The sequence below is a fragment of the Rattus norvegicus genome, chromosome 15 (assembly GCF_036323735.1).
Source record: "Rattus norvegicus strain BN/NHsdMcwi chromosome 15, GRCr8, whole genome shotgun sequence".
NCBI lineage: Eukaryota > Metazoa > Chordata > Mammalia > Rodentia > Muridae > Rattus > Rattus norvegicus.
This window is the reverse complement of record NC_086033.1, coordinates 15,925,430-15,946,605: the sequence shown is the minus strand read 5'-3', so window position 1 is coordinate 15,946,605 and position 21,176 is coordinate 15,925,430. Positions and strand designations below refer to the sequence as shown.

Genomic DNA, 21,176 nt, shown 5'->3' with positions numbered 1-21,176 from the left:
TCTTCACAAAGCCTCGATTTAGCTTGGAAGTCTTTAGCTGGGGGAGGAGCCAAACTCCAGCTCTGCGTTGGACTTTTGGGGGTTATTTAGAGTCCGTCTTCGTGATTGGTTCAGCACTGAACATGTGATCTGGCTTGTTGCTGAAAGCCAGGAGACTCGGTGACAGTGGCTGTAGCAGATTTCTTGCAGCCTCGTAGATGAAGGCAAAGTTGTCCTCTTGACAATATCCTACGAAACTAAGTATTGTGGGTAGTTTTCATCTCGTGTGTGTGTGTGTGTGTGTGTGTGTGTGTGTGTGTGCGCGCGTGCGCGCGCGCGAGTAGGCTAACCCAGGTGGCCAGCAAACTCTGGGGATCCACATTACTCTGTCGCCCCCAGCACTAACATCACACGCATATGCTCTCTCACCTGACTTTTTTTTTTTTTCTTTCTCTTTTTAAAATAGTTCTGGGTATAGAGCTCAGGTCTTCATGCTTACGTGACAAGCACTTGAGCCATGTCCCCCGGGCCTTCCTCTTTCAAAGTAAGTTATAGCTTTGCAGTTTAGAGCAAAACAATGTTTTCTTGGTTCTTCTCAAATCATATAGGTTACTGTTTCTACCCTTTCCCCAGCTGTGGAAAGCTAAGAGCCTGCATGTATGTGTAGGAATAGCGCCGATTGAATCCTGGTCACACACAACTACGTTCTGTTCGTAAGTAACCGCTTTTAGTCGGGCAGCATGGAGAGGCAGTGAGGCACGCAGGAAGATGTATGAATTCTGATGCCACCACGGGTTGGGTTTGAAGCCAAGCTACCTGTGGAATTTTCTGGCTTCTGGACCTTAGCAAATAGCTTATTCTCTTTGTGGCTCAGTTTCCTAATCTGTGAGATGAAAGTGATTCTGACACTGTCCTGGTCGGGATGGGAGAATTAACAATTTAACACGTCGCTACATTGAAGGTACTTGGGATTGTTCCTTGCACACTCTGAGTGCCGTGCATGTTTGCTGTTCCCAGTAGTCCAAATAACTCATGAAATCTGCAGCTCACTGCTGGCCGTGTCATCAGTCTTCCTTAGATATTTCAGAAGACCCTAATCAATCGGTAGATGCACTGTCACTGTCTGTTAGGTTACAAGTGAGTTATTGCTGGATATAGAGATGGCTGTGAGAGGTTAGCTTGTGTGAGAGAGTCTCCATGGGCCAATGATGCAGGCTTCCATCCAGCAGGTATTCTGGGTAATAAAGAGATTACATAGTGTGCTTGCCTAGCTTGATCTGGATCTGGCTGTACTCAGTTAGCCCAGGCTAACTGTCGAAAGAAGCGCTAAGCATCCCTCAGCACTTAACACTGTGGTGTGTGGTATTTAATAACACAAACATTTCTCTGTTAAGCGACCATTCCTTTCAAAGGCAGGCAGTCTGTCCTTTTATTTATTCTTTCACTGCCTGGTTTTTTTTTTTTTCTGAATGGCAAGAATGATGCCAGTTTATGAATAGGAATCTCAACTGTCTGTGATACTTAACAATATGAGATTTAGGAGATCAGACCTGTTGACCTTGGAAGAGATCCTGGAGGGCTGTTACATTGCCAGGCCTTGGTGACAGACACCCTGTAGAACTATGGCCCTGTGAGGACTCAGGAACATCATGTAGTGCTGCGATCCTGGGATGGTCTGTAGCAATCTCCCCCCACCCCCACCCCCACCCCCTACGGCGTCATCCTGTAAGCGCATACTTTTGTGAGGGCATCTATAAGGTCCCTGGCATGATGCGGTGACACTCTGTAAGATGTGGTTACAACCTCGCTAGGGCATCACTCACCCTTCTTGGACTCTAGGTCTTCATGTGTGGGGTGGGAATACTGATCTCTCGGAGGCTCCCTGTGGAGCACCCGGAGTCCTGTGTGTAAGCCGGCCAGCCCAGAGCCATCGCTGTCTCGCTTCTCGCTTTACTCTCTTCATTCCATCTATTTGTAGCTAGCATCTTGGTTTCGGGTCAGCTCTGTGTGCCGTCAAGCTCAATCAGGCCTCCACCACTCTCCTTCCTACCAACAGCTCACTGGCTAGTTGAATTGCGGATGTGGCAACAGCCAATACTGCACTGAACATGCCTTGGCCCTGTACTAATAAAGCTTTATTTAAATTTCATGTTCTTTTAATGTGTCATAAAATAAGATTTTTCTTTTTCTTTTTTTCAACCAACCACTTAAAAATAGATTTCCTTTCCCCTGATCACTTTACCTGAGGCCATACAGAAACATGGGGTGGGAGAAGTTTGCTGCCCTCCTGGGTTTAAAAGCTCATTGATAAACTGTATTAGAACCCAGGCAGTAGGAGGCTGTCCTTAAAGGACTTTGTCTGACCACACCTTTTTGTTTTTGGACATGGTCTCACTATGTACCTCTTGTTGTCCTGAAACCCACTATTTAGACCAGGCTGGTCTAGAACTCCCAGAGATCCTCCTGCCTCTGCCTCCCTAGTGCTGGGAGTAAAAGCTGTGTACCACCATGCCTGGCTGTGGTCACACCTTTGAAAAACATCAGTCTGGAGAAGGTCTGGAGACTCGAGTGTGACCAGAAAGCACTTATGCTTCCTTTGTCTTAGTGGATCTGGATAATGGCATGTGCTGTCTGTGAGCCCAGGGCTCCTGTCTCCGTGTCTTTAGACAGGAGGCTGTTTTCATGCCTTCTCCTGACTGTTTTGACCCTCTGCTTTCTCTTCTCCCGTCTCCTGCATTAAAGGTGCATTAATGTCTTCTCAGTGCGATACTTTAAGAGTTCTTAGAACGAGCAGGGAGCAACGCTACCCCATAACAGCGCATCATCAATGGAAGAGGGCTTGTTGGGTTGTAAATCACTGAAGAGCTACAGTGGCATCAGCTCCAGGGACGGAGTAGGATCCTGTGGTCTACTTACCCAGGTTCCGGATTCTCTGCTTCCTGGAATTTTTATTATTATTATATTAGACTTGTAGTCATCTGGTGGAAAGTCTACTGCTGTGAACCAGCCATCCGTGACAAAGCACAGGTCAACTTTGTCGCCTGGGCCCCTCCATTCCTCCGTGTCTGCTCACCTGCAGTGGGAAAAGCTTTGGCTACAGCTTCAGTGGGCACTGCAAGCACCTTCTGCTTAGCTGGTGAAGACTGAGAAAGACGTATTTCCTCTAGATGCAAAGAGGAGCTGACACCCTTTAGCCCAGCCGCACCACAGCAGATGCATTTGATGATGATAAGATACGTTTTTTAAGAGAATAAATACCTTATACTTCCCAATTTAATGCAGAGAGCTAAAAACATGGGGTTTTTGTTTTCGTTTTTTGTTTTTTGTTTAGCATAGACCAGAGACATTTTTGAAGTCTTTTCATCTAGCAGAACCAGCTTCCCTTCCGTCAAAGCACCGGTATTGCTTCAATATTTAGGTATTAATATTCCCTTGTGGCTCAATCAGCTCTTTGAAAATGAATTTCTCGGCACTGCTGTCATAATTAAAGACAGACATGCTGAGGTGAATGGGAATTTGTGTGTTTCTGAGATTGAAAGGCTGCGTTGAGTCAAATGAACATCCTCTCAAGGTTAAGTTATCTATTTAAGTCCCTCCCAATTACCGTGCCAGGTACAGTCTTTGATGAGATGCAGCGGGTACAAATGACTTAGTCTGTGGAGAGAAATCCTCCGTGGGAAGGGAAGCCACGGAATTAGAGTGAACTGGACGGTGTTTATTATCAAGGGAGAATAGTTACCTAAATTGAGCACAGCAGAGGGTCAGTAAAACACCAGCCATTATTGGGTTACTAGGGTGTCGAAATGGAAGATCAGAACGGTGGCTTTCTTCTTCATTTGAGCCGTTTGGACCTCAGCCATCTCCCAAAGGCTGTTGAAGGATGGGTCCTTGCTCACGGTGCTTTGGGGAGGGCCTGTGTGCTCTGAGGGTGGGGCATGGTTCAGTCACGAGGATAAATTTTCGATGGGGATTTTGGGATCCTGGCCCTTCCTGTGTTTTACTGCTTCCTGGCTGGCATGTGGAGAACAAGTGTATTCTTGACTCTCTAGTATATTCCTGCCACGATGTATTTACTGCCTTGGCCCAGCCCCAGAGCAACATGGCCAATCAGCCGCTGAGGGGAACGTCTGGAGCTGGGAGCCGAAATAAACCTTCCTTAGCTATCTCAGGTATTCGTCACAGGAAAGGAAATCTGTCAGCACACCGAGTATGCTCCTTAAGGGGAGAAGAACCACAAGGTGGCCAGAGTCCCAGACCACCAGCAGATAGTGTGAACTGCATCCGATGGAGAAGTTGTCTCACCGAAAACAGCTCTCACAGCCTAGCTCTCTACAGCCAGTCCGAGTCTCATTACCTTTCTCTTTAATAGAAACCAAAGACTCTGCCTTGTGCTTTCCACTTGAACTTCTGCTGACAGACCTCTAAGTAGTTTCCCTGCTTTCAGGGCACTGGGGGCATGCAGTACTGGCATCTGGAAATATGCCTTTCTGCTTCAGTCCCTCAGCCACTCTGGTCTCTTCTCACTCCTGTCTGGGTGTCTGTGGGTCTGTCTCCCTTCTGTCTCCCCATCGTTTCGGATTAGCTGTGTGGGGTTGCCTGGATGGTCTAGTGTAGGCTCTGGAGTCGCACTGCCAGGTTCAAATCCTTAGCTGTGTTTCTCACCAACTTGTGTACATAACCGAAAACTTTCTGGGGTTTGGCCTCTCCCTCTTTGAGTTGGTTTCAGATATAGCTTTACTTGAGCAATCCTAATCCCTCTGAGATTTTTATTGAGAAAAAATGACTTAACATGGAAATAATTTAGTTCGTTGATTTCTACTTAGTGAGCTCTATATAGATGATAATCCTTAAAAAGAGACATTGAGTGTGTGTGTGTGTGTGTGTGTGTGTGTGTGTGTGCATGCACGTGCGTGCAGAAGACGGCTTTGGGGGGTCTCAGTCCTTGCCTTTGCCTTGATCGTTTTCTTCCTTGAGTGCAAGGCTAGATGGCCCACGAGCTCCCGGGACTTCTCCATCTTCTTGCTTTCTTGCTATAGGAACACTGGGACTCCAGATGTGTGCTACTGTGGTAGCACTATGTGGGTTCCGGCCTGCCAGCCCAGTTCCTCATGCTTGTATGGCAAATGCTTTAGTCACTGGGCTGTCTCTCCAGCCTCAGGGACAACGGGTTTGCTGTGAAATATACTTCTTCTAGCATCTCAACACCTTGGAGTTTTGGATAGCCGTTCTGTCCCTTGTAGATAATATCTTAAGCATCCCTTTCCCACCTCAGTAACCCTCCTGTCTCTCTGTCCTGGAGGGATGTTCCACCTTCAGACTCTGTATGCACACGTCACATCAGAGGTTAAAGAGAAAGAGTTGCAACAGTGACAGCAACCATAACGTAACTGTTTCGCCCTACCATGTTTGGGTCCATCCCTCTACTGAGTCATTATCTCCCTCTGGGTGCTTGGGTGCACGCATGGTTTCAGTAAGCAAGGATCGTCTTGTAAATGATCACAATTGAAGTTCACAGTGTGGTTCTCAGACTGCACTCAAAGGTGCCAGAACAAAGGAAGGCATTCAGAATCCTATGCGCTCTTCGTCTTCTTCAGGTCTGGGGCACTTTCCCAGGCTTCCTTGGCTTTCAGGACCAGGATGCATTTGTAGATAGCACACCACTTAGTTTGTGGACTGTCCCCTAGTTTTGCTTTGCCCGCTGTTCATCTTCCAGCATCCTGATTCAGGTCTTGCATCAGGACCGTAGAACCACAGATATGGTGCCCGTTCTTTTTAGTCCTTTCTGTTAGGTGGCACAGCATGTCCACTTGCCTTTGTGCTCTTGTATGCGTTCAGCTCCAGTTACTTGATGAAGGTGGCATCTGCTGTGATTCCCCATCATAAAGTCACCCCCTACTTACCTCCTTGGTAATAAGCACCTTATGTGCAGCTTTTGGATACTCTGGTCATGAAGGTTTTAACCTGCTCATTTATTTATATGGTTGAGAACTTAAGGAATTCTCTTTTAGTTAACGGGTTATAATTCCTCATCGTTCTTTGGTATGCAGATCACCTCGCATTCAGAGAGTAGCTCCAGGGTCCCTTTAGAACTGTCTGAGTCATTTTATTCCAATACTTTCTTACTCCGTGGAACAAGAAGTCCCAGGCACACTGTGGTTTGCTGCATCCTGCTTCGAGTTTTGGCTCAGGAACACAGTAGCCAGTGGACTTGTGATTCCCATCAGAGAAGAGTGATATACGAAAGCCAGGACTAGACGTTGTGTGTGCACATTGCTCCTAGGGTGCTGCAGCTCCCAGACCTCCTAAGTAATTAACAGGCTATAGTGATTGGTGAGCATTATGTCTTGCTAGCCCCAGGCTCACCCTGCTGTCCCCACTGTACGTGGCATGGTCCGTTTTAGTGTTCTTTTGTGTGCATTAGTACCTCTCTCCTCTAACAAGAGGGAAGCTTGGCTCTTACTGACTTGTGTGTAGTATTTTGCTTTTATCCAATGCATTTCAGGCCACTCTCCTGTGCAGATGTGGCATCATTTCTTCTGGATATCAGGATTCTGCACCAAGCTCTTTCTCTTCACAGATATGGTTATGCTCCTTGCCGTAGTAGGTACCATTTTGGTTGGACACATACCCATTGAACATGAAGAAGGCATGCCTTCCTTCAGTAGAGCACAGAGCCATGTGCGGGTCTCTGGACATGGAGGAAGGGTGTATACAACTCATTTACCTCACTTCATCCTTCCCCTTGGGTTGTACATAAAATACACTTTTTTTTTGTAACATCCCTGATATGGCTCTGTGTCATTGGCTGCTGTTACTTGGGCAGCGGTGGCCGCATCTTGGATCTAAGGCATGGCTGCAGATCTGATGCTTGGGTTTGAGAAGACTGGAGAAACACTATTCCTGGTGGCCCTGTGCAGGTTGTGGAGTAGATAGGATAGGAAGACAAGGGACGGAAAAAGGCCTGGTGGAGGCCTGGGAGAAGCACTGAGTAGCTGGCTGTGCGTTCTATCTGAGACTCACTGTAAGTAACCCTGTGCTTGGTATTTGAAGGACAACTCTAGGTTAGTGTGACCCTTTCACCCTTCAGGTTAACGTGGACCATGTAAGCCAGTCCCCAAGGAGACCATGGGAGGAACTGCACAATTGTCTGGCAGGGGTCCTGCATACAGAGACCAGTTAAGCAGTCTGTCCGATGGGGCAGGATAGCCTGATAGGAGGTGAGGTAGGAATCAAAGGAGGTCCACCCAGCTAGGCTTTGACTCCCTCTTCTAGCTTCCAGATGAAGGACTGAGGGGTTCGAGCAGGTTCGTGGTCCCAAGGGTATATAGTGTTTTGTCAGAGCCCGTGCCTGCTTTCTCCTCCTTCTCCTCCATGGAAGCTTACCTCAAGAAGACGGTGTCAGTCACACACAGATATTCCAGGAACCAGATGGCCTTCATTTCTCTCTCCCTGATTAGTTCTATAAACCTAATTGTCCAACTGAGAAAGGCTTGATTTTACAGGCGTATAGGGGAGTCTTGCTGTTTGCAGCTTTCCACACACACACACCCCCTTTCCTGCCAGAGGCTGTGTTCAGCAGGAGACCCTGTACCGAACACTAGAGAGATTTGGAAGATGTGTCTGTGTAAGGAGTCACCATGTACAGATAGGTCTGAAAACATTTCGCTTAATTCCGTGAGCTTAAGGTGTGCCCAGTGTGTTTCTCAGAACCTCCGAGGTGCACTGTCTTTTCCTTTGTCATATTTTAAATGGCTTTGACTGACAGCAGGAAGCTCGTGTATCCCTTTTCAGAAAATGTCTGCATTAATGCCCCGTAGGCGAAGGCCTGGTAAGTGCAGGAGACCATATTAAGGAATTATAATGTAAAAATTATGCTGAATTATAAATGTGCAGGAACACATTATTCTAACTAATTATGAAGCTTACAAAGAGGCCAAGTGGTACTTGGTAAATCTGATTATTTAGGGTGGTAGGAAAACTATTTTTTGCAGCCCTGGAAATATTATGCGTCATGCCTTTTATGCAGAGTAAAGATAATAGTGGCTAGAATACAGGATTAGCCATGTGCTGTCTGAAGGATGGCAGGCTTAAAAAATCCATTTGTATTTCTGGAAAATTGTCTTAATAACCCACATGCCTTTCCAATTTGAAATATGAAAGTTAAGTAAAGTTTGTGGAGAGCCATATCCATTAAGGAACTGGTGAAAACAGTCGGGCCACCTAAGCCTGGATTGTAGTGTTAGGGGTATGTGTGTTGTGAAAGTGTGTTCATAGTGTAGTGTCAGGGTGTGAGGGACATGGGTTGTGGGCATGTGTGCCCTGCTAACATTTAAGCTGTGAATTCGAATTGTATCCCCATGCAAGTTTTTAATGAAGACTGCAACATGGCGGGGTATTCTAAATTAGGCCTGATTATAATTGCAGATGGTAATTGAGCCTTTGGAAGCTGTTTTCTTAAACTGTTACATAAAAATTGTCTTTTTTAGGATTGGTTTGCAGAAGTTTAGCGGTTGTTTAGGGGAAAATATCTTTTAGCTCCCCCTCTCCATTCACAGTGTATCTATCTTCTTAAAGAGCCTTTGGATCTGGAAACATTTTTGCCTAGGACTTTCTCCATAATGGATCAGATATATTTTTGGCCCTCTCCATGATAGATGTTTTCCAGATGTCCCCTGGACAAAGCAGTTATATTTTCTTTTACTGTCAAAAGGACGAACCTCAGTGTGTTTGCTAGTCACAGCACCTTGACTTAGCCTCCTTCTGTCTGGAAGGCAAATATGAGCTTATCCAGTATTCCAGAAAGGATTTCGAGTGTGGCTCGACATCAGCTGGATGGCTTCTATGTGGACTTACCTGTGAATGGAAATCAGATGTGCCCTGGTTCTCTCTGTTAATAGGTGTGTAGACCTGCTTATTCAGGCACCCACGATCACAACTTCAAGATTTCGCTGCCTCTCAGGGGATGTTTGACAACATCTGGCTTCATGTGTCCTTCCTTCCTTCCCTCCCTCCCTCCCTCCCTCCCTCCCTCCCTTCCTTCCTTCCTTCCAAATTTAAAATTACATGTGTTCAATTGTGTGCACGTGTGTCACACACATGCACAGCTGCCTTGGTGTTCCTATGGCAACCAAAGGATGATCATCAGGAGTCGGTTCTCTCCATCCACCAAGTGGGTTGTGAAGATCAAAATCAGGTCACCAGGCATGGCGTAGGTGCCATCTCCCTGGTCCTTGCCTTTAGTTCAGTCTTGGTATTCTTTGGTATTTGTCAGGTACAGCATGGCACATAGAACAGCTCCATAAGGCCAGGAGGGCAGCTGATGAGAAACGCACAGAGCCTGTGGTGCGCTGGATTCCAGCTGTAACAATGGGCATGGGTTCTCTGGATCAGCCGTCCTCTCATTCTTTTTACAGTTTTGGGGAGGCATTAAGTTAACTATCAATTCATAAAAAATACTCTTTTCTGGCGAGGGGCAGAGTCCAGCACTCGAGTGTTTGGCTAGTATGCAGGGAAGCCCCAAGTGTGACCTGTTGTATTCCCCTACCCCCCAACCATCGTCTCAGCCAAAAGAAAAAGTGAAAATGAAGCCAAAGGTGAACCCCAATCAGCGCTGGACTGTGTAACCTATTCCTGCCGGGCACTGGGTTTGCTCACGGGCCCCGGGGAGCCTCTGCTTCGACCTTGACCAAGTCTGCTTTTGTAGTGGGGCATTTCACTGCTTCAGTGTTAGCTCTCCTGGGTGATAACTTCGTCAAAAGGTGCTGACAGAACTATCTGAATCGTACGGTCATTCTCTTTCGTTGAGAATTCTGGCTGCTGAAGGCTGGAGGTGCATAGAGTTATCGTGCATAATTCTGTTACAGTCTGTCCACAGTCCAGAAAAGGAGGAATCCTGGGAACTAGTAATGAATAGAGAAAAAGAAGGACATTCTTGAACAGTGACACTTTCATTTTATCCATCTATCTATCTATCTATCTATCTATCTATCTATCTATCTATCTATCTATCTATCTATCTTTCTATCTATCTATCTATCTATCTATCTATCTATCTATCTATCTATCCATCCATCCATCTATCTATCTATCATCTATCATCTATCTGTGTATATGTGTGTGTGTGTGTGTGTGTGTGTGTGCGCATGTGCACTGTGTATCATGGTGCGTGTGTGGAGGCCAGAGGGCAATTTACTGTGTTTTTTTTTTTTTCCCTTCACCATGTGAGTCCGAGGGTTGATCTTAGTTACATCATGGGTCTTGGCTGTAAGGGCCTTTCCCTACAGAGCTTTTTCTCTTGCTTTTGATGTTTATTCTGTTCTCCACAAGTGGAGGGGATAAGGGGGGAAGATGTCAGAGCTCGGGTACGTTTTTGTAGCTGTGTGCACCCCACCATTAAGCACGTGTAGGGAACTGAAATTGCAATTTGCCTGTATATGTTGACAGTAATCTTTCCAAAAACAATTCTTTTTTGTTTTTAATTCAGGCAGCCAGCAGTAGTAGCCAGTGATAGGTGGGGCTATTGATGTGAATCGAATCTGCAGAGAGAAAATTGGATTTGGTTGTAGTATGGACTTACAGTGAGGTAACCCACAAATGTGTAATAATTAGCCATGGTTTGCCCCAACACCAGGTACTAATCGAATCCCTGCTCCTGGTAACTGACAGCCTAGTGCAGGAGTGTTTTGTTTCCCTCACCAGTGATTGGAGGGCCTCTAGTGATGTCAACAGCATCCTTCCTTTGGGTGTTGAGGATTGATTCTTGAAGTAAAACATCCTTTGGAGAGCTGGAGTATGGATCAGAGATCGTCACTGATCACCTAGTCTTATCAGTAAGGACATTTTTAAGTGTGCCCTCAGCACTGTAGAAGCCTGAGGTTGAGTTTGGGAATCTTTTTGATAGCTCTAGGCCTTATTCATTGAGACAGGGTGTCTCAGTGGAACCCCCAACACACCAGTATGACTTTTGTGGGAATTTTTGTTTCTTCCCTCCAAGTGCTAGGATTACAGGCGAGCTGCTGGGCCTACAGGGAATTTATGTGGCTGCTGCGTATTTGAGCTCCTGTCCTCCTGGTTTTGTATAGCAGGTGCTTAATGTGCTGAGCTATGTCTGCAGATCAACCTAAAAATTATATAAAAATATGTTATTTTTATTATATGTCCCCCCTCACAGACACACAGACACACAGACACACACAGACACACAGACACACAGACACAGACACACACACACACACACACACACACACACACACACACACACACACAGTGATTTAACAGGCCTGGGCAGATGACTTGGGAGACAGAGACAGGAGGATTCTGGGGTTTGGGCTAGCCAGACTTGCTGAATGGGTGTGGTCTAGGTGAAGGTGGAGACCTTCCTTTACTCAGAAAAAGAAGAGAGAGCTGGAGAAAGGCAGTTGATGTCATTGTCTAGCCTCTATGTGTACCCACACAGGTTTGGACACACATGAACACATACATGCTTCCCCCTCCTCAATAAATTAAATGATTTAACATTGATCATGTGATTCTGTATGATTATGTAGTGGGAGCTGCAACTAGGATTGCGTTAACACTAAAGAGTCAGACTAAGTCCCCTGCGGCTCAGTCATCCCTCAGACATCACTCATCCCTCAGACACTGCGTCTTAGATGTGCCCCCAGCACTTGATCTCACTTATTTCTTTTCTTCCCCCCTCTTCCTATGTTTGCGTTCTTTCCTTTGTTGAGAGGAGATGAGCAGGCACAGTATGTAGATGTATAACCATGTCTCCTCTGGCTCAGAGTCTGTGGATTAAGAGCGTACAGCTTCCAGTCAGGATGGTCGCAGTATTCAGATTAGTGAGAGAAATCAGCACTGTTCCTTTGTTCAGGCTGTGCTGGCCAGGTGGCCTCTGGGTGAGCTTGTTAGCAAATCTCTACCTTTTCATATCTGTAGACTGTGGTTACCTCTCTGGAGCATGAAGTAAACATGTAAGGCCCCCAGCACAGGGCTCACATTACATAACTCTTTAATTTTGCCTTTAGAGTTTCCTCAACAGTTTCTGGTCTTGGAAGCCCTGAGAGTATCAGTCCCTCTGCTTCTGCCCCCCTGTCTGTGCCCTGTCTCCTGTTTCTTTCTTTTGAGTCAGATTCTCGATAAGTAGCTCAGCTTGCCTTGAACTTCCTCTGTCCTTATGTCTCCTGTTGTGACCGTAGGTGTGTAGCACCCTGAGTGTCCCTAAGATCATATTGTGAAGGTCTTTATTCCTCCTCATAAAGATCTCCATAGCACAATGGATGGCACCCTGTGTTCTCGGCATAGACCATTTGTTTCCTCTTTTCTCATGAAAGGAAGCCCAAAGCCTCAGCTTGCTTTCGTGGGGACTATTCTGGCCTTTCCCCATCACTGTGCTTAGAGGATAACCTAATTCTTAGAAGCTAGGTAGGAAGACGCTCTTCGGTTTAAGTTCCTTAAACCTTGGCTTTGTCCTTAATCAAAAGACTCTTTTTTAGGTTTCTGAAACTGTGCTGAGACGAGGGGCCCTGAGGGATAGCAGGGAGATTGCTTGCTGTAATTAGTGCTGAACAGAAGTTGCTGCATTTCCCGTGTCACTCACTCACTCACTCTGCATACTTTTCTTTTCTTTTGCTATTATTTTTAGGTGGCAGATTGCTGTGCATATTTTAGGACCTGCCACCCACTTCGATTTGAAAGATTATGTATCGGGATGTTTAGCGATTGCAGGTAAAGACCTAATTTTGCTAAATAATGGCGTTCGGGATCCTGTCAATCCCGTTGCTTTTTGCAACCGAAAGTGTTTCTCTCTCTCTGATTTACTAGAGGAATAACTAGATCCTATAAGAGCAAAGTAAAACTTTGTGTGCTTTTCAGAATGCATTCCTGGCTTGGCATTGTCTTTAATAGCTTTACATTAATAGACAAGAAGTGTAAGTTGCGTGGACCGCTGAGCAAACATGAAGGGCAATGTATTTTGGCCCTTTACAGTTAGTAGCTGCCTCTTACTGAATCGGAAGATGCAGTGCCTCTGTTACTCTTTACCCTTCTCATGTTGCTTCTAGGAACGGATATCTGCTCCTTTGAGGGTAGCACACTGTTCTTTGTTCCTGTTCTAAACTATGGGGTGAGCTTCTAAAGGTAAAGGACAGACAGACTTTCTACCATATGTGTTAATAGAAGGGAGGTTTCTCTTAGGCATGTTCTGGAGCAGGGTGTTTTGGGTGCAAGCAACAGAATGCAATGTGGCTGTGGAAGGACTCGATAGTTAGAGAGAAAAAAGAAAGCATGGGAAAATCAAACCTTGGTGAGGGCAGGAACCGGCGTGGGGGTGGGGTTGGGGGGCGATCACTAGTACATTAGTCAGTGTTCTCCAGAGGAGCACGACAGAATGAATTTGTATATAATAAAAGGGTATTTATTAGAGTGGTGTCCAGCTGTGGCCCAGCCAGTGTAGTGATGGCTGTCTCCCAACAGAGAGGCCAGGAGTCTGGTAGTTGTTAGTCTATGAGGCTGTATGCCTCAGCCTGTCTTCAGTTTCTGTTGGAATACCAATAAGAGCAAGCAGGCAAAAAGCAAAAGCTTCCTTCCTCCACGTCCTTTTCTGTGAGCCTCCATAGAAGGTGTGGCCCTGATTCTTGGTGGCCATTCTGACATCAGATGGGTGGGTCTTCAAACATTAAATAATCTGCTCCAGAAAAATCCCCACACCTGTGCCCAGCTGATTGGGTTCTAGTTGATTCCAGATATAGTCAAGTCGACCGGAAAGATCAGCCATGAGAGCGAGTGAGAATGGACTAGTCCCAACCCGATTCTGCTTTCAAGGATGACATGGAACATATTCAGATACCCTGTATGGGTGGGTAATTGAGCAAAATTACCGACTAGGATACTTTTCCATTTCACGGAGAAGTTCAGGATTGGTTTGCAAATTCTCCCTTGCTGAGCTTTCTTTCTGGAAGATTATTCTATCCCTCGCTTCAGTTATACAATGGAGCCAGCAGGGGCTCGAAGGAGCCCACTCCAGTCCTGAGGCTACCTTAGGACTCACAGCCAGCACTGCGTGTGGAACCTTATCTCTGCACCACACTGGCGAGTTCAGTTCCTTGAGTGATGCTACTTCAGATTAGGAAAACAAATCTCTCACAGTCAGTGGAGATAAGGTGCTAGGGAGATATAGGGGAGATGCCCGTATGATTGGAAAAGGATCAGTTAAAGAAGATGAAGGTCGTTGCTGTTGGTTGAAGCCAATAGAAGAGCTGCTTGGGAAAGACCTCATCTCTTTAAGGATTGTAAGAACCCTTGATCAAACTGAACTGCAAAAGACAGCAGTGGGCAGGCTAAGACCAGTTCTTCATTTTATTATCAAACACCAAACGCAGTCTGTGATGTGTGCTTAGAGAATGTCCTGGGTCATGGGGGAGTGGGGGCAACCCAAAAGCTAGCCTACTGGATACTTTATTTTTAGGTTACAGTTGGTACCTGTCTTAGTTACCATTCTGTTGCTATGAAGAGACACCATGACCAAGTCAACTTACAGAAGAAAGCATTCAACTGGGATCTGGCTTACAGCTTCAGAAGCTTCCCTTATCATCATGACAGGGAGTTGGCTATAGGAAGGCAGGTGTGATGCTGGAATAGTAGCTGAGGGTTACATCCTAACCCACAGACAGCATATACATACATACATACATACATACATACATACATACATACCCATAGGCAGCATATACATACATACATACATGCATACATACATGCATACATACATACATACCCATAGGCAGCATATACATACATACATACACACATACCCATAGGCAGCATATACATACATACATACATACATACATACCCATAGGCAGCATATACATACATACATACATACCCATAGGCAGCATATACATACATACATACATACATACATACATACATACCCATAGGCAGCATATACATACATACATACCCATAGGCAACATATACATACATACATACATACACACACACATACATACATACCCACAGGCAGCATATACATACATACATACATACATACCCACAGGCAGCATATACATACATACATACATACATACCCATAGGCAGCATATACATACATACATACATACATACATAGCATATACATACATACATACATACATACCCACAGGCAGCATATACATACATACATACATACCCATAGGCAGCATATACATACATACATACATAGCATATACATACATACATACATACATACATACCCACAGGCAGCATATACATACATACATACATACATACCCATAGGCAGCATATACATACATACATACATAGCATATACATACATACATACATACATACCCACAGGCAGCATATACATACATACATACATATGTACACACATATGTACATGCATATGTACATACATTCAAGCAGAGAGAGATATTGATTGATTGATTGATTGATTGATTGGGCCTGGTGTGGGTTTTTGAAACCTCAAAGCCAACCAGTGAAATCCCCCTAACAAAGCCACACCTCTGAATCCTTTCCAAGCAGTTCTACCAACTGGGGACTAAGCATGGAAATATATGAGCCTTTTAAGTACTATTCTCTTTCAAACAACCATAGCACACCTCCCTCTGCCTCAGAGGATATATTGAGTACAGAAATAAATAACTCCATGGTCCATGGAATCCATTCCCAACCCTTTTTCAACTTGTAACACGTCTTGGTTCATTTGATGCTGCTTTACTGTGTGATGCTTCTAGCTTTGGGTTTCGCTGAAGATGAAACACGGATTTGAATCCTGAATCTTCTACTGAATTTCTTTGATCTGACTAATTTGCTTAATGAAGACCCAGTCTCTCCTCCATTCCACAGGAATTTTGCATTATTGGAGAGGACAGCAAGCCCTGTTTTGAAAAGAACGTATTTGCCAAGCGGTTACGTGTGGAAGTGCTTGGCTGGGGCTTCCTGGAAAACTGTACTAAAGGGATTGATTCGTGAGGTGGGAAGTGTGTTCTTTCAGAGTTTTTTCTTTAATGTTTATATTAGAGACAGGTAACATAGGGGAAGGGTAGTGTAACATTAGGTACTGTGCTTGTCTGGCGTGCACAGGGCCCTGAGTTCCATTCCCAAGATACCATGAAGGGAGGACGAGGATAGAAGAAGAAGAAAAGAAAGGTGAAGAAGAAGGAAGAGGAGGGCTGACTTGGAGCTTTGGCATCCATTTTGGGACCGTGAGTGAAAGGCCAACGGCAATGCAGAGACACAGCCGTCTCTGACAGGCTCTCTGCCTGCAGCCTCTTCCTTCCACAGCCCTTGCTATAAACCCCTAGGTTTTAACCCTCTCTAATGGGTCTGTGCTGGAGGCAGTAAGTAGCACACAAGACCTTAAACCTCAGCTTTTCTATTTGCAAAAGCAGAGTGGGATTTGCCTTGTAAGGTCATCCCGAGAATTTCACTGCAGCGTGACCACAGGAGCAAACTACTTCCTGCTCTGACAGACTGTTGGCACATGGTGTGGTTTAGGCATGAGTTTGAGAATTAGGTAGCACTTTGACTGGCAGTCGACTCCAAGTCCCATGTCATTGGCTCAGTTTGAAGTCTGAGAGGAAGGGACCTTTTCCTTTCCTCTTCACTATGTGTATGCTGCTAACACAGAGAGGTCTCCCCCTCTTTTAAACAATGACAAAGGTCCTGATGGTATAAGGTCCATTCTAGGATCTCTTTATAATGTGATTGTTCAGTGTTCTAGGATATTGTAAGGATAGGATGGACTATGTGGACACTGCTGAGGGGCAATGGGTGTTCCTGGTGACCTCATATGCTGTAGGTGTCATAGGGTGTCACAGAATGCCTAAGGTAGGCTGCCTCAGCATATTTTGGGATAGAATGAACTTTCTTGCTTCTCTTGAGAGTTCTGGGGGGGGTAGGGGGCTCCTTTAAATCATATTCCAGGCATAAGCATTAAAATGCTGAAGTTTGCACCCATGCAAGCTCTTTCCACCCCCTTTAAATTTAGAGCCCATGTCGTACTGCTTTTTCTTTGCAAACCTTTTAAGCAGCAAGACCATTAAGTCTCTGGGATGAAGCTCATTGCTCATGTATTAAGTAAATAACAATCCTGTCCCAACAGGATTTTTTTTTTCCAGGATCATTTTTAGGTGACATTATGTATTTGCAGGGACTTGTCTTCAAATAAAAGCCTAATTGAAATACAGCTGAATAGGAATCGAGAGTGCAGTTCAGGTTTAAGGTGAAATGATGCTATCCCTCACCACTTCATAGATAATTGCTTCTTGGTACACATTTCCCGATAAAGCTTTTGGGGGGAAAAAAGAGGCAAGCATTTTTCTTAGCCATAGTCATACTTCCTGTCCATCCTGACAGAAGATAGAGGGGCAGGTTTTTTTCTTCCCTCTCTCAGCAGTGATTGTAGGAATTGCTTGTTGCTTGGAAATCTGCGTTTGCCTTCTGGTGTGCCATTAAAAAGGAATTTGGTGTCCTGAATTCCGTCTTTATTTAACATAAGATGTTAAGAGTTGGCAGTTTCTGCATCGGCAGAAAGTGGGATGTGCAAATGACTTGAACATTTCCTTTTATCATTCAACTGTTCACATTCAAAATTCACGCAAGCCAAGGAATTGACAAGGCTTAATAAACTAGAAGCCGGGAGGGTGTTGATTCTGTCTGTCCTGCCATGCTGTTCACTACCTCAGTAATCCAGGAAAGAAAGGTCGTTGAGTGGCTAGGTGCCAGAGGTGGGCAGTTGATAATACACCAGAACGAGGAGTTCAGGTGGCAGCAGTGGGAGCCAGAGTGCTGGTTGGTGACACAGTATATATCCTGTAATTTGCCTTCCAATTTGACCTACAGGATGCTTTGAGAAAGAGAGTAATGACGGAGTTTAGGCTCCTGGAGCTGATGACAGAAGAGATGGCAATATAAACGACAGACCTCAGATTCTGTTAGCAAAACAAAATGAGGGAGATTCATGCAGATGGCTCAGTTCTTCAACCCACGGGTCAGTTTGCAGAGGCAGAGAGAAGCCTCTGGATTAAAGCAGACTTCGGGACTGAGGTTAGCCACAGTCAATGTGAGGGATCGGGTCCTGATTTGAACAGATTGATAATAAAAACTTATTTTTCAAAGGAGAAATGTGGATATTCGTGGCATTATTGCTAGTCTATAGGTCTAGACAGATAGGTGTTGGAATGGCTTAATAACGTGCCCAACGTACTAGCAGAAGGACATGAATTTGACTGTTCATGTCCATGTAACAGGTAGACGCCTAAGTGTGCATGTGTAACCCCTGTGGGGAGCTATAGAGGAAAATATTCTAAGGTGGTCCCTACACTGTGTGCTCACACACACACACACACACACACAGCCCACACATAGACACACACACTGCATATGCATAGACATATACAATGTGTGCGCACACACACACACACACAGCCCACACATAGACACACACACACTGCATATGCATAGACACATACAATGCACACACACATACACTGCCCATACATAGACACACACTGCATACACACACACACATACACACACACACTGCCCATACATAGATACACACTACACACACACACACACACACACACACACACACACACTCACTCACTCACTCATCAAGGCAGCCTTATCTCTTAGTGATGGATACTGAATCATTTATGAGGGAAATTTTGACGCCATCCATTTAGCTAGGTGTGGAGTGCACTCCTTGAATCTAGCACCTGGGACATGGAGACAGGAGGATTGGGAGTTGACGATCAGCCTAGGCTTTGGGCAATCATGTCACTAAAAATATTCCCCGAAACTAAACAAAAAATTCTTTTTTCCATAGAAAACGAGTGGGTATACAAAGAGATAAGAGTTGACACACATGGGTATGGTCAGTGGAAGGAAATACATGTGTGGGCACCCCTCATCCCTCATTCTCTATGTTGAAAAATTCATAGTTCAGTTAAAAAAATGAAGCAGTGTCTGTCCTGTTCTTCCTTGTGACCACTGACTTAACATGTCTTTCATTGGGTACTGAAAATTTAAAGCTAGAACCTTGTATCTCAAAGTACTTTTAAGCCTAAATATCATCACGAAGTCTAGTAACCAAGCCTTTCAGAATTAATGGACATTTAATGACCCATTTTCCTTTATTTGAGCCCAGCCCTTTGGGATAAAGGGGATGTTTTATTCATCACACTCTTTACTGATTATTCTTATTTTTAATTTTGGAATGCTTTGTAGGCCTTAGCAGGTGTGTAATTGTCAATGGGAGGCCTCTTTACTTGCTGAACGCGATGAAAAGTCATTACAAGAAGTTTAAAATATGAAAGAATTAAATGGAGAACTTGGGGTTAATGAAGTCTACCCTTTAGTGTACTGCACAGGGATGGTTAAGGTCGAACGAGGTATGGGTTTGTGTTTTACAGCTGCGTCGTCGGCCGAGCCTAAGGCGAATCTTTCTGTCCTTTGATCAGACTTCCTGAGCAAAGAGAACAGCAGGTGGCATGGAACACTGCCAAGGTTGTGGGGTCACACTAGGCAGGAAGTCTATGGTTGCCATAACTCTGGATTGCCGACAGCTTTATGTCCTGTCTTCTTGTCAGGTGTTTATTTCCATTCTTTGAACCTTCCTTTAAGATAGCCTACAGTGGGGGCAGTTTTCCTGAACACGTTTTTCTTGCTTTCTTCATTGGTTTATTTTAACGACCTGTATGTGTTGTGTCTCTGTGTTGGTGTGTGCACATGATGGCAGAGGCTGGAGGGATTGGATCCAGTGGACCTGGAGTCACAGGTGGTTATGAGCCATCCTTTGTGGGAACCGAGCTCCGGCCTCTGCCAGAAGAGTGTGTGCCCTGAACGGTGAGGCTCACTGCTTCCTCCCTCACTGGATTCCCATACGTGATTAGCTTTGCATGATCTGCCACCTACCCTCTGCCACTTCCCTTCTGCCTCCCCCTCAGAATACCCAGCATTCTCCTTTCTCTTGCCCTCTCCATGCTCCTTCCTTAAATCCTCTTTTCCCTCTCTCTTCCTAGCTCCATATCCTCTCCCCATATGCATTCCCACATAAATATAGCTGTAGGAATGTATGGAAATACATATATGTAAACATTAGACGCGAGGAACAGCAGTTGATGGAGAACCAGTGATACTGTTTTTTTTCCCCGAGCCTGGGTTACCCATAATGCTTTTCAGTTCTCTCCATTGGCACAAGCTTTATAGTTTGATTTGCCAACACAGTTTACGACGTGCTTATGTTTTTGTGTGTCTTCTTTCTCGTTGTCAGTTTCTCGTGTGTGTGGTGTGTTCACGTGTGTGTGGTGTGTTCACGTGTGTGTGGTGTGTTCACGTGTGTGCTAGGCACACTGTTGCATGGACTTTGCTTTTCTGTCTAACTCACCTTGTCCCACTTGTTACTTTCCTCTTTTACATTGCCCTGCTGGCTTCTATGACTGGCCATCGTCTCAGTTATTCATATCTTGGGAAAAGCTGTGGTCCAGGTCAAGGAAGTAGTCTGGAGATGGGGTGTCATGGAAGGGAGCAGCTACCATTTAGACAGTTCTTTTTTTTTTTTAACGAAGAATTAAAAAATCTTTATTATTGTTATATAATAATTTGATAGAGGTTCGCCTACGGGCTTCCTGAAAAACAGGATATGAAAAGAACCATGGATTTACATAGTTCTCTTTTTTTTTTTAAATTTAGAGAATACTTTATTAGTTTTTGTAATCAAACCCACGTAGATAAGACCTTACATATTTAATACAGTGTGTTACCCCTGTACAAATGGAAAAAAACTTAAGTTCAACATTTCTAGACCAATATGGCTGTTAATTTCTGTACAGTGCCAACTCAACACAGTAAACGGGGATACTTTTTTCCAAAGTTGACAGCACAGCTAAAGTTTCAAAAAATTAAAATTATATATCTGTATATATATATTTATATTTATATAAAAAGACCAATAATAGCAGTGTGTTATGCATCAACAGCAGCAACAGCTTTTCCAGGTTCTGCAGTCATCTGAACAAAACTGTAGAGACATCCAGCACACTCCATTAAAAAAAAAAAAGTAAAAAAACAAAACCCGAGAAAACAGCACAGTTCTGTTACTCTTGTGGTACCTGGCACCATTTTTTTTTAAATTAGCTTCTCAATCATCATCTGGAAAGAAAACATTC

At 44.7% G+C, this 21,176-nt stretch overlaps 2 protein-coding genes across 5 annotated transcripts in view; both read left to right on the top strand.

Moving 5' to 3' along the window:
• Ptprg (protein tyrosine phosphatase, receptor type, G) overlaps positions 1-21,176 on the top strand; it is a 683,913-nt gene that overhangs the window by 35,976 nt on the left and 626,761 nt on the right. For 2 of the 4 annotated variants that reach the window (XM_063273946.1, XM_063273945.1), the window contains exon 2: positions 12,623-12,705. The exons of the other annotated variants lie outside the window; for them this stretch is intronic. In XM_063273946.1, the coding sequence (XP_063130016.1) occupies positions 12,623-12,705 (83 nt within the window). The remainder of the gene's footprint in view (positions 1-12,622; positions 12,706-21,176) is intronic. 4 annotated transcript variants of the gene reach the window in all.
• The window catches only part of LOC120097096 (uncharacterized), a 99,430-nt gene continuing 90,965 nt past the window's right edge, over positions 12,712-21,176 (top strand). Inside the window, exon 1 of the mRNA XM_063274845.1 lies at positions 12,712-21,176. This exon is cut by the window's right edge and continues 47,086 nt beyond it. The gene's annotated coding sequence lies outside the window, so the exon portion shown is untranslated.